At 48.1% G+C, this 12,871-nt stretch overlaps 1 protein-coding gene across 1 annotated transcript in view; it reads left to right on the top strand.

Moving 5' to 3' along the window:
• The first annotated feature begins 2,899 nt into the window (after positions 1 to 2,899).
• The window catches only part of ARHGAP31 (Rho GTPase activating protein 31), a 113,839-nt gene continuing 103,867 nt past the window's right edge, over positions 2,900 to 12,871 (top strand). Inside the window, exon 1 of the mRNA XM_082625703.1 lies at positions 2,900 to 3,990. Within this exon, the coding sequence (XP_082481829.1) occupies positions 3,891 to 3,990 (100 nt within the window). The 5' untranslated portion in view covers positions 2,900 to 3,890. The remainder of the gene's footprint in view (positions 3,991 to 12,871) is intronic.

Below are 12,871 nucleotides of genomic sequence, written 5' to 3'. Positions count from 1 at the left end.
AATACTGAGTGGGGGTGAGAGAGGGATGGATTGGGAGTTGGAGTTAGCAGATGCAAACTATTACATAAAGCATGGATAAATAACAAGGTCCTGTATATCCACGTGAGCTAAGTGCTTTTTGCACCATGATAATCTGCTACAGGCATAATTTATATTATCACCAAATAGCTTAATTAGTCGTCCTGTTAACATTCCTACACTATTTCCATTTAACCTGCTTCCTGGGAAATCCTCAGCCCTGCGAAAAAAACCCATTGGAACCCAAATCTGACTTCCTTCCACAGACCCAGAGAAAGGTACACACCTTAGAGTAAGCAAAGAGAAAAAGAAAAATGGGAAGAGAAAGAAAAATAGAAGGAGAGTGTCCAGAACAAGGGCTAGATTTAAACTCGGCATTTATCACAGGGCTTACTCAGCAATGAGAGGGGGCAGGGAGCAAACGGGGAGAGGGCGACCTTCCAGCTCCCTGGGTCAGGCTGTCACCGTGTAGCTTCATTATCCAGCTTGATAAATTGTGAGTCCTTCCCACCGTAAGGTGTAGATAGTTGAGAGCTATCATGTAGAGACAAAGAACCACCATGTACACATTTCAAATAAAGTTTGTTCAGTCGGTCCAGACGTAATGGACACCTTGTCCATTGTTCAGTATTACCTCAACCCTGAACCCTAAAAAACCGGAGACCAGCTTATCACGAAGCAGGGGCTGAAAGGTCTCAGGCTGTTCTTCCAGAATGAAAATTCTGTGATTGTGGGGTCCCTTTGGGGAATTCTCAGTGAAGCATAGAAGAAACTTTGAGTCAGTCATTAGCTTCATGGTTCATCTAGGCAGCCCTGTTTTGTGACAACCTACACCTGCTGGGTTTGATGGTGCTTAAGGGGATCTCGTACATAGCTAATGTTATAAAGTGAAGTGTTTTGAGAATTACTTGTAAATTACTGTTTATTTAACTGGTGAACTTTATTGTCAGAAAGACCATATTTAATAAAAATTTTATATAATTAAAGTTAATTAATACTTGAATAAGGTCTGCTGATTAGTTAATATTATTGTATCAATATAGATTTCCTAACTTTGATAATTGTACTCTGGTTATATAAGACATTAATATTTGGGAAAGCTCGATGAAGGGTATATGGGAATTCTTTGACTATTTTCTTGTAAAGATTTTTACAAGCTGAAATTACTTCAACATAAAAAGTTAAAAGAATGTTTTTAAAGCTTTAGAAAGGTAATTCACAGGGCTTGACAACTTATCCATAATTTGTGCTTAGGGGCCTGGACCCAGGAAAAGAGCAACCCTTTAGCTTCTCTCCTTTGCTACCAAAATGATGAAATGCACTGTAGGTCAAATATGAAAGTCTTTGGTACAGTAAACTCCTAAATAAATAGTAATAGTAATAATTATAGTCTCATGTGGAGATGCTTCTCTATAAATAAAGGAACAAGTCATTATACTAAACACCCTACCAAATATTCTCCAAGTAGCTTACAAGATGCTTAGAAATTGCTGTCGTGGGAGTAGGAAACAGGGAGTCATTGACAGGTTCTGAGCAAAGCAGGCAAACAACAGCAATACTTCAGGAAGACTCAACAGGCCTTTAGTGCACAGCATGAAATGGGAAGAGACCGGACTCAGCAAACCCCACTAGGAGTTATTCTAATAATTTAGTAGTGAATGGTCCTCACTGAATGGGACTGGACGGAAGAAGCCCAGAGGAGAGGCATTTCGAAGGACTCATCTGTCTGGGCGGGACTAGACTGGAGGTGGCGGCGGAGAGAAATGAGTCAGTGGTTACTTGAAGATGTCTTGCCAAGATGACTGGGGCAATGTTGGTGTCACAGAGAGACCGATGGAAAATAGAAGGAAGGAGAGACCATACACAGAGCTTGGGCCGCAAACTCCAGTGGGGAAGACGGGCACTGGGGGCTTCGAAACTGGAGGGCTCACTCTCTAAAGAAGGTGGTGCCGCCATGCGGGCTGCTACAACTTGGCATCAGCGGTCCTTGCCATAAGGAAATGCCCTTTCGGTGTGACCAGATCTTCCATTTTTGCAAGAGAAGCCAGAAATCCAGATCTCTTATGTGAAAAATGTTAACTCTTTAATGTTGGCAATTAATTTAAAAAAATTTTAAAGCATGGCATGTACTAAACCAAACACATCTGTGAGCCAGATTTGGCAGGCACGCTATCACTTGTAAGCTCTGACAAAGAGAGAAGGTCAAGGGTCAAAGTTCATAAACTGTCTTGGTGATACATAGGGAAATGAGAGACTGTAAAGGGATTCAGTTACTAAAATACTATACCTAAAGCTTTTTCCAGCCTTCTGAGCTGTATGAATGTCCCTACCCTTCAAGCCTATACATGGATTTGAATTTACCCAGGAAGTTTAATCTAATCCTAAAATGGTTAAATAACAAGAACTTGAGTGCTTATTGTGTGCTGAGTACACAGAAGTCAAATTAACTGGAGAAGAAAAAACATGCCCTCCTGAACACTTGAGATAAATTATGAAATAACCTGGGAGACTGCTTTCTCCACTGTAGGTCAGAATATCAGAGTCACCTTAAATCTGAGACTTCCCCCCCCAGATCACTTCCATTTAGCAAACTTTGCAATAACGTCTGTGTGTGCGTTTGTGTGTGTGTGTGTGTGTGTGTGTGTGCGCGCGCGCGCGCGCTTGAATCTCTAACCAGAAATCTGATTTCCTGAGCAGTGGTTACAAAGCGGCAGCCTCCATCCCTCCCTCAGCTTGGGAGCGGACTTGGCTGGGTTGGGGGTACCTGGGCGCCGGAAGGGAGGATGGAAGGTTGAGAGTGGCCGGCTGAAAACCGCTCCCCGTCAGGTTTCTCCGCTGGAATCCCTGTCTTTGTTTCTGTCATTACTCTTTAAGTGTCTGTGTAGGAGCAGACAGGCACCGAAATAGAAAGTGTGAAAGAGATTATGACAATGACGATAAAAACAAGGCAGGCCACTTTTATTCAGTCCCACCTAGCCCCCTCCATCCAGAAAGCCAGCGCGCCTCCTCCTGCTGTCTTCAAAGAGCCGTCGGTGGGGCAGGAAGCGGGCGGCTCGGGCTGCGGGTGCTCCTAGGAGAGCGGCGATTTCCTCCCGAGCTGCCCAGTTATCTCCAGAGTCGCAGAACAGCTCTCCGAAGAGCGCGTTCTCTCCCCCACCCCGTCCTCCTCAACCCACCCACCTACTTCCTCCGGCTCCATACACACACCAGCACGGAGCTGCCAAAAATTTCCACCCTCCACCCCCCTCCCTAGCTAACTTCCTTCCAGCATTTCCTGAGCTGGATGATCCTAGGATTTGTAAGACAGGAAAAAAAGGAAGGCGTGAGGGCGGGCGAGAGAGACAGGATGCTTGTTTTTCGTTCTACCAAAGCCGTCTGAAGGCAGGACAGCGCGCGCCGGGCAGAGGACCTACGGCAGCCCCCGGGCTGTCTCCGCGCCCCTGGCCGCCGCCGGCTTCCCCGCGCTCTCGGCCACTCCCGGGCTTCTAGAAGACGGACCGGAGAGCTCGCCCTCCCTCCGAAGCGGAGGAGAACACCCGAAGACACCGCGGGAACCCGTGAAAGTCCCTGGGACTCCAAGTGAGGAAGTGACACTCCCAGCGCGCCGGCCTGCCGCTGCCAGCTCCACACGGCCTGCGGCACCGCGGCCCTGGAGGAGAGCGCCGTGGATTTCAGGCTCCGCGCCCGCGCCGGGCTCCGCGCCCCGCGGGCTCCATGCGCGCTGCCCCGGGCCCAGGCTCTTCCCCACGCCCATGCGGCCCCCCAGCGCCGCGCCGCAACCACTGATCTAACCTCCCCCGGAGACCATCGCAGGCGCGGTGCCAAGCAGCGGGGAGGGGGAGACGGAGGGGCAACCTCTTTGGGACTAACTCATGAAGAACAAGGGTGCCAAGCAGAAGCTGAAACGAAAGGGAGCCGCCAGCGCCTTTGGCTGTGACCTGACGGAGTATCTGGAAAGCTCAGGACAGGATGGTAAAGTGCCTTCGCCCCCCTCCCCCCCCCACGCCCCACCCCGCTTCTTTTTGTTTGAGAGAGAGAGAGAGAGGGACTCTCGCAGGGCGTGTTGCCTTCAATTCCCAAGTTAATGTATTCCAGGCCTGAGCGCTCACTGTGCTTTTTTTTTTTTTTTTTAAACATACATGATTCTTAAGGTGCGTGACGCTGCCACCCCAACGTGCAGAGGTTGTGTCAGCCTTTCCGTTTGTGTCACCCAAGCCATTAATGGGCGGTGCTGCTACACGTTTAACCGGCCACCTCTGGGGCTTGGCGGTGGGGGGGCTTGAGAGGTCCTGTTCCCAAACTTTGGATGTCGATGGGGAGGGAGGAGGGCTCGATCTGTGGTGTGGTGTTCAGTGGGATTCTCTGGGTACGTAATTATGACCGCCTTAGGTGTCCCTCCCGGGCTCTCCGATTTCATCCGCTCACATCTTTTTTTATTAATGTGCTGGAAGGCGGGGGTGCGGTGGATCCTGGCCGGGGGAGTGGTTGCACAAACATTTTCTGAATTTCTGAACTGATGCCAAATATATAGTAGCTCCCTCCCTCCCCTTCCCAACCCCTCAGACCCTCTACCTCCCCTTGGTTTTCAGATTAGCGTTTGGTGTGTCTGACAAGACGAGTGTTGTAAAAAGGTCAGAGAGCCTTGATTTTAAAATAGTTTAGGGTATGTACATGAAAAGGAGAGCCTCTCTGTTTTCAAGGTCGGATTGGGGGGAAAAAAAGGGAACCCTCCAGCGTAGAGACAACTTATTAAACGTTTGTTGCGGGGGAAGGGTGAAAGAAAACAATCTAGAATACAGTAACAGCATTTGAAGTGAGAAGTTTTTAATCAAAGGAAAGTTGAGGAAATTGAGCATTAAATGACTGCTTTTGTTAAGGTTGACTGGCCCTGCACTTACCCGTGACAAAAAGGCCTTGTCTTCAGAAATTTCAGTGAGGGAGAAAAAAGTCCACTATATGGGCCTTGTGTTTATACATAGATAGATACAACAAAGGGGGGAAACTGAAGGGCTAACTGCAGAATAACTCTGCCTCCAGGAAAATAATCTCAAAAACTATTAGATTAGCTCATATCAAATGTGCATCTCAAAAACAGAGCAGTGCTTTTGTTTCTATTTCATTTTTTTAAGGACTTAGCACCACCTAGTAATTTGCAGTGGTGTGATATTCCTGTGGTGTCCTTGAGTTCAGGGACTGCCATGTCATTAGGACAGATGGCTTAGTGTTTTACAGCTTGGGGGACCACAGGTTTCAAAACTGCCTCTTTTGAAACTGGGACGCAACTGAGTCAATTCATGTAATCCTCTCCAACAATCTGGAGAGGTAGATTTGAAGTAACATCCTTGGGTTGAGTTTTTTTGAGTGTGAGAGAACTCCAACTATGCATCTTAATCACTACCCTCAGAAGTTCAGAATGAAATGTTTTCCTCCACCTGTTTTTGCAGGGGGCCTTCAGGTTCATGTCCATGTTCACTTACGAATGCTACCACCTTTCACCACGTGGGTGCTCTTCTGGGCCCTCACTCCAAAGCTGAGAGTTTCATGGAGGTGCTTATCAGTCCTGACTCATTCTTACAATGTCACAGATCCTAGGATGAGCAAGGAATCCCTAGGGTTCTGTGAAGACTCCTCAAAGGCAGCTTTAAACAGTTCCTCTTTCACCTGATTTATATTTTGGGTATATTTGGGTATATATTTGGGTATATTTGGGTATATGTATGTTCGTTCAGGAAAAAAAAAGAAAAGGGGCTACTCTTAAAGAAAAAAAAATTGAAACCAGTACCCCGTGCTCTTCCTGCCCTGGGGAGAAGGGAGGGAAGCCCGGAGAGGTAAAGTGACCGGCCTAAGGTCATACAGTCGATCATGAAGGACGCAGAGGGCTCTGGCCCACTAGCCTCCTCTCCCCTCCCTGGCATCCTTGTCTAGGCCAACATTCTCCTCTAATGATTTTTTTTCTCGTTAATTGAAAGCAGACAGCCCTGCCCCAGGATCAGCGAACTTTCAAGACTGTCATACCTGAATAAAGTTCCTTTGAAACAGAAGGAAATTGACCCACTTAATGATCCATACATCATTACTGTGCCACGTAGGAATTAGGCAGGCATAGTAAGCAGCTTATATAAATGAGAATAATTAGGATTTCTTTTTTCCCACATCTAAAACTACTTAAGCAGTTGTCTCTTGTTTTTCTTTTAGTGTAGCATCAATAAATAGAGTCAGTGCTAATGTTTTCTCTAAAACAATGTGTCCTCCTCATGGACTTTCTGAAACATGTATTGGTTAATAGACAAGGCCTGGACTCTGCCCCCAGGGAGGAAAAGCTGACCTGGGCAATGCCCCTTTGCTCACCACCTTGGAAGTTCAGCCCAGAATCCTGAGGGTGACAAGTCAGCATGGTAACTAGGATCTAGAAGGCTGGGGAGGGCCTCACAAGACTGACATCACAGTTACTCAACTTTGGAGGTCAAGGATAGAATGAGGCAGAAAAGTGGATTCAGGTCTGGGAACACAAGGGCAGAAGGAAAGAACAGAGATGTGGGGAATCCAAGAGAACCCATGTGTTTGGGGAGGGAGGGAAATCCCTGAGCTGGGGTACAAGGCAAAGCTGGTGACAATTAGCTGTGCTCAGACCACCTGAACATGAGGAATTTATACCGCTGGACTGAGCACAGAGGAAAAATGTCATCCACTTCTGCCAATTGCTGTAACCCAGTCCTGCTACCTTCAACTGGACAAATCTAATGAGGCAGGGTGACAAATAGGTGTTTAACTTAGAGCAGACATTGCTCGGGGCCAGTGTTGTCCTTAATCTTTAGGAAGCTGATGAAAAGCAGAAACCTTTCCTTAGAAACACACACACACACACACACACACACACACAAATCGTGTATACAGTTTCTTCAGGCAGCCACACAGATGCCATGTTCAGGCTCTCTGTTGGTCGTCCCAAGCTGCACATAGGATTGATACGAATGGCCAATTTCCCCCTTTTGCTTCTTTGGCCACTTTTCGCCAGGCTGGTGAGATCACCCAAGAATGGCATGAAGTTGCTCCTGGTCAACTTGGCCAGTGTTTCTTTCCCTTCCCCTCCAGCACGGTGGCTGCTGCCCCAACCCCTAGCTCTCCCCTGGGAACCAGAGAACTTTCTCTTCCTGTCTGGAATAGAGGGAGAAGATCATCACTTCCTCACTGCTGATGCTGAAAATAGTATAGCTTTCTTTTCCTTCTTTTTGACCACTGAATACGAAGACCCTTGCTTGCAGCTATGTGATGAAAACCACATCATTGTGTCACCTGCAGTTGGGAGGCTGTGGATGAAGCCCTGTGAGGTCAGAGTGCATCCATGAGCATTTCCTACCTCTCCCCTCTGAATCAAGTGCTCTGGGTCTTCCCACAGTGCTTGAAAATGCTGGGGCCAGGAGTCAAGGGACCAGTAAGAGAGCATTCCAGGAAAGCTATCTTCTGCCTCAGTGCTGGTCCCGCTCTAAGGGCTGAGGACTTCCTGACCCTTCCCAACAATCTCTGCCATTTGACTCACTCCCTGGTAAAAAGGGATAATTGTCCATGCAGTGGTTTGCCATGATGGTAGCACAATAGAATCACTTGGGGAGCATGAAAAAAAAGTTGATGTCCAGGCCCCCTCTCAGAACAATTCAATCAGAATCTCTTGGTGCCCAGGCATGGGTATGTTTTAAAAGCTTCCTAGAGGGCTTCCCTGGTGGCACAGTGGTTGAGAGTCCGCCTGCTGATGCAGGGGACACGGGTTCGTGCCCCGGTCCGAGAAGACCCCACATGCCGCAGAGCGGCTGGGCCCGTGAGCCATGGCCGCTGGGCCTGCGCGTCCAGAGCCTGTGCTCCGCAACGGGAGAGGCCACAGCAGTGAGAGGCCCACGTACTGCAAAAAAAAAAAAATAATAAAATAAAAAGCTTCCTAGATGATTCTGGAATGCAGGAAGAGTTGAGAACCACTGCTTGCAGTGCAGGGGTTTACAGATCATTTTCTCCCTGGATAAGCAGCCTTGAATATTCAGAATGTACCCTCTGAATGTTTGATAAGAACCTTATTCCTGAAGGTTTTTTTCTAGTTCTTATCAGGTTGAAAAGAAAAAATATATATGTATTTGAATTGAGGGGTTACAAAAGGTTCGTAACGAATAAACACCCATTACAAAATATAATTTTAAGCTTGATGAGAGTAAGATGGCCCCAGCATTTCAAAGAACAAGGATAAGGCAATGGGAACTTTGAGGTGTAGTTATTCTACATTTCTGAAGCTAAGTCATTCTCTCACTTTGTTTATTCACTTATTTAACAAACCAGTATAAGGCGCTGTGGAGGTACGGAGGGAGACAAAGAAACACTCCAGACTCAAGAAATTTACACTCTAAGGGATGTGAACAAACTTTCAGAAACCAGTGGCTCAATTAAGCTTTGAAGTTAGCTGTCATGACTGAAGGAGAAAATGCAAAAGCTTTTATCTTCAATTAAATAGACAAAAAATCCAAACATAAACAGGAGCAAAGTGTTAGCAAGGAAGGTGACTATTTTTCTGTTCAAGAGAAGATTTAACATTTAATGGAGACCCAGGGCAGGGGTATTCTCTTTGGGTTAGTGGTCTCCTTCCCAGTCTTGCCTGGCACATCGTTATCACACCTTTCCTAGCTAATTCTTCATCCTTTGGGTCTCAGCTGCTTCTGGAAACCTTCCCTGATCCTCCCAAGTCAGGTGCCCCCTGCTGGGGGCTCCCATTAGGAGTTCTGGAAGCCTACAGCCTGGGGTAGAATCCTAACTTTGCCTGTTCCCAGCTGAGTGACCCTGGAGCAAGTTACTTACCCCCTCTGGGTCTCACTTTCCTCATCTGTGAATTGAGGATAAGAGGACTGGTGTGAAGAGAAATGAGTTACTATGGGCAAAGCACTTAGCAGAGGGCATGCGTAAGGTAAGCTCTAAATGTAGCTGTTGTTATCATAACACCCTGGACTTGCCCTAGCATAACCACATACTACCCACGACTGAATGCATGAGGGCTCCGATGAAGCGAGTAAATGATATGGTCAGATGGGTTAATTAAGCACCAAGAGGGACAGGAAGCAGATTAGTTGTCCCACTGAACGGAGAGTTCACAGAGGGATTTCCCAGAGCCTCTGGGGAGTGGACCCTCAGTGTACAGTCGTGGGAGAGCAAAATGTCAACCTGAAACTAAAGGGCCCTCAGAAAGATCTGAGAAAGGTACCCAGCCACTCCCGGACCTGCAGGGAACTGAAAAAGAAGTCAGGTCCTGGAGGTGGAGTTTGTGCAGACAGAACAGCCACCTCATGGGCTTGAGTTCAGAGGGGCATCCCCGAATCTGGGCTCCCACAGTGAAACAGGAAGAACTAAAATAGGAGAATTAAGGCTTTTAAACCTGGAGCAAGCTGACTGATAGCATGAAGCCAAACTGTAACTGACTCTGTATGGTCTGGATATGGCAAACAACCCACCCAGAGGATGGAAACAGCCATTCCACCTACCCACATCCCTCCCTCCTGCCCAGTCTCCAGACCTCTGCCAGGAGCCCCTTGACCACAGGCATAGCCTCGCCCTTCTTCCACCCCTACCACCCCCACTGGCAGCTGCCCAGATGCCTACCAGCCGCTGGAGGCCCAGGCCTTGGGACTGCTAAGGTAGCCCTCGGCCCTCTTGCCCCAGACCTGCCCTAGAGCCCAGTGGACCATCTTCTGGGGCAGAGGGAAACAAGTTGGAACTGGGAACACATTTTCCCGTAGATGATGCTGTAAGTGGCGGATAAGCTCCCCAATGCCATTAGAGCTGTAGGGCTTTTTTTGGGCTTTTGGGGTTTTTTGCGGTACGCGGGCCTCTCACTGTTGTGGCCTCTCCCGTTGCGGAGCACAGGCTCCGGACGCGCAGGCTCAGCGGCCATGGCTCACGGGCCCAGCCGCTCCGCGGCATGTGGGATCCTCCAGGACCGGGGCACGAACCCGTGTCCCCTGCATCGGCAGGCGGACTCTCAACCACTGCGCCACCAGGGAAGCCCTAGAGCTGTAGTTTTTGATACATTCTTTTTATTTCCCCCCTTAATCCATTAGGCATCTGTGGGCTAGCCTGGTAACCTTTTCCTGTGGGAGTGGGGATGAGGGGAGAACACATTCTAAATTCCAGAAGCTGACTGACCAAGGCAGTTCTGAAGCACTTGCTAGGGACCGATTGTTCCTGGGGGTCACCTCTCTGCAGAAAGCTTCCTGGGATTTCGTGGCAGAGGGTGGAAGAGGAGGACAGGGCTGAGAGGTTCAGGACTCAGTCTGGGGATAAGAAGTGCCCCCCAACTCCTCTTCCATTAGATATTGTAGCTAAAAATTTCTGGAACAAAGTAGTGATAGACCCTCTGGTTGGGACTACCCGGTGCTTATTTCCTCCAGAACAGGCTAGTCAGTGTGAACTGCCGGGCACCTCCCCCCCTCCCCCCACCCGACGACCCACACCTTCTGGGTCTCAGGTCTCCACTTTCCTTGGTCTGGTTCCTTCATCCCAGTCTTGAGGCCCAGGAACATGGCGCTACTAGCACTTTCGGTTTTCTATTTTGTTTTCTTTTTCACTCATTGTTTGCCCTGTATTGAAGCCAAGGTGGCATTTACCCACTTGTCACACTTCAGATTTAATTTTCTTTTTGCTTACAGATGCATTCCCACCTGATTTTCTGTTTCTCTCTATGCCCCAACACAAATGTCACCCTTCAGTTTTCTAGGTTTTGGTGTTCCTCCCTCAAAGGACTGTCCTCGAGTCCTGACTGAGGTGGAGCCACAGCCTGATGGAACTTTAGGTGTCTAGATAACAGCCCCCCACTGTCCCGCTAATCTTCCCCCCAGTATGCAATTTTAGGTAAGCCTTAAGATAAGGGACCCCTGAGAAAGCATGCTGACTTCGACTCAGAAGAGACAGATACTGGTGCTAGATTTTTTTTAAGAGCAGCTTTTGATAGAGAAAGCTGAGAACATTAGGCTGCTAAAGGAAGGGGGAGGAAAGGGGGGTGTCTTGGAAGGAGAGAAGGGACCCAGAAATGAAAGCTGAGCCCCAAGCCACACCTACTTGTTATTTTATTTTATTTTTTTTTTATTTTTATTTTTTGCGGTACACGGGCCTCTCACTCTTGTGGCCTCTCCCATTGCGGAGCACAGGCTCCGGACACGCAGGCTCAGCGGCCATGGCTCACGGGCCCAGCCGCTCTGCAGCATGTGGGATCTTCCCAGACCGGGGCACGAACCCGTGTCCCCTGCATCGGCAGGCGGACTCTCAACCACTGCGCCACCAGGGAAGCCCTGTTATTTTTATTTGTAGAGTTACAGTCTGCATTCATTGCTTACTAGGTGCCAGTCACTTTATACGTACAAAGTTATATTTTCGAAATCTGTAAGAATTGGGCATTTTTACCCTTTTTACAGAGGAGAAAACTGAGATCCAAGAGGTTAAATCACTTGCCAAGATTGTAGAGATAAGAGAGGCAAGATTTAAATCCAGATCTAGTGTGACTCCCAAAGCCATGCCTGTCTTAGGCACAAACACAGTCTCCCAAAATAGCATATTTCATAATTTGACATTTATGTTACAGTTTTGTCAAAAGAAAATAAGAACTAACCTGCAAAAAGTAGACTTTTCTCCCTTGCGTTTTTCTTCCCCCAGCCTAGATGGACAGTAGTAATAATAACAGCTAACGTTTGCATAGCACTTCGCCCTCTGCCAGGAGCTTTTCACACACACTTACTCTGACCCCACCTACTAACTTTCAAGTCCCCTACCTTTTCCTCCCAGGCCCCTCCCTGCCTACTGCAGCCACAATCCTCCTTCCCTTCTGGAACAGCACTTGCCTTAGAGTCAGAGGCACCCAGTTTGATCCTCATTCTACCTGATATTCTGTTTTCTCACTGGCTTTGTGTTTGCAAGTGGACGCTGAGCTCGGCTAAAGGCGGGTGGCCTTGGGCAGCTTCTGCAGATTGGGTAGCTCGCTGGCCTCCCTGAGGCTAACACACAGCAGATGATTGATTGACCCTGTTTCCTCCTCAGGAAGCCAGAGTTAGAGCCCTTCTAGGAAGCTCAGGACCTGGGACATTGCTGATATGCTGGAACAGCAGGAATCCAAGATTGTTCAAGGTTCCCCACAAGGGCGCATAGGTACTCCCAGTTAGAAACGGACCCAGGCTTTGTACAGGGTGCCCCAGAATTGCTGCCTTTCCCTAGTGCCTCACCAGTCACTCCTTGGTATGAAGCACATTCTTGGCGGGGCCCCAGAACCAACTGAGTTTCTGGGATCGAGTCTCAGGCACTCTTTGTTCTAGTTCAAGCTTGGCTGATGCATACCATGCCCTGGTGCCATGCCCATGGCCTGATGCTGACCCAGTATGCCTCTGGGGGCCCCCTCGCCACCACCCCCAGAGGGAGAGGGGTGAATGTCACCCTCCCCAAAAGCAACTTATACCAGCTCTTGCTGTTACAGACAGCAGCAAACAGTCTGACATAAAAAGTAGGAGGCTGGCAAACTAAATAAATCTATAGCCTTCGTGAATTGAGCTAATTTGTGTAATTATGCATATTTCTTTCCCTGGCTCTTTTCATGTTTTTATTCAGAAACCATCTTGTATGGGGCTTTCAATTCAATGCAACAAATATTTAATGGGACTCTAATATGCTGGACACTCTGGGGTTTACAAAGATGCTCTCAAGTTGCTCTCAGCCTAGTGGGTTGCATAAGACAGGAAAATAACCAAAAGAGTACCAAGAATGAAATGAGGGTTCTACAGAAGGTGCAAGCGGGAGATGCTAACATTCAAGGCAACCGAGTGAAAGAGAACTATGAGTGGGTTGT

This window comes from Mesoplodon mirus (assembly GCF_964341445.2).
Source record: "Mesoplodon mirus genome assembly, chromosome: 6".
NCBI classification, from domain to species: Eukaryota; Metazoa; Chordata; class Mammalia; order Artiodactyla; family Ziphiidae; genus Mesoplodon; species Mesoplodon mirus.
The sequence above is the reverse complement of the archived record's forward strand: the minus strand, read 5'-3'. Positions and strand labels throughout refer to the sequence as shown.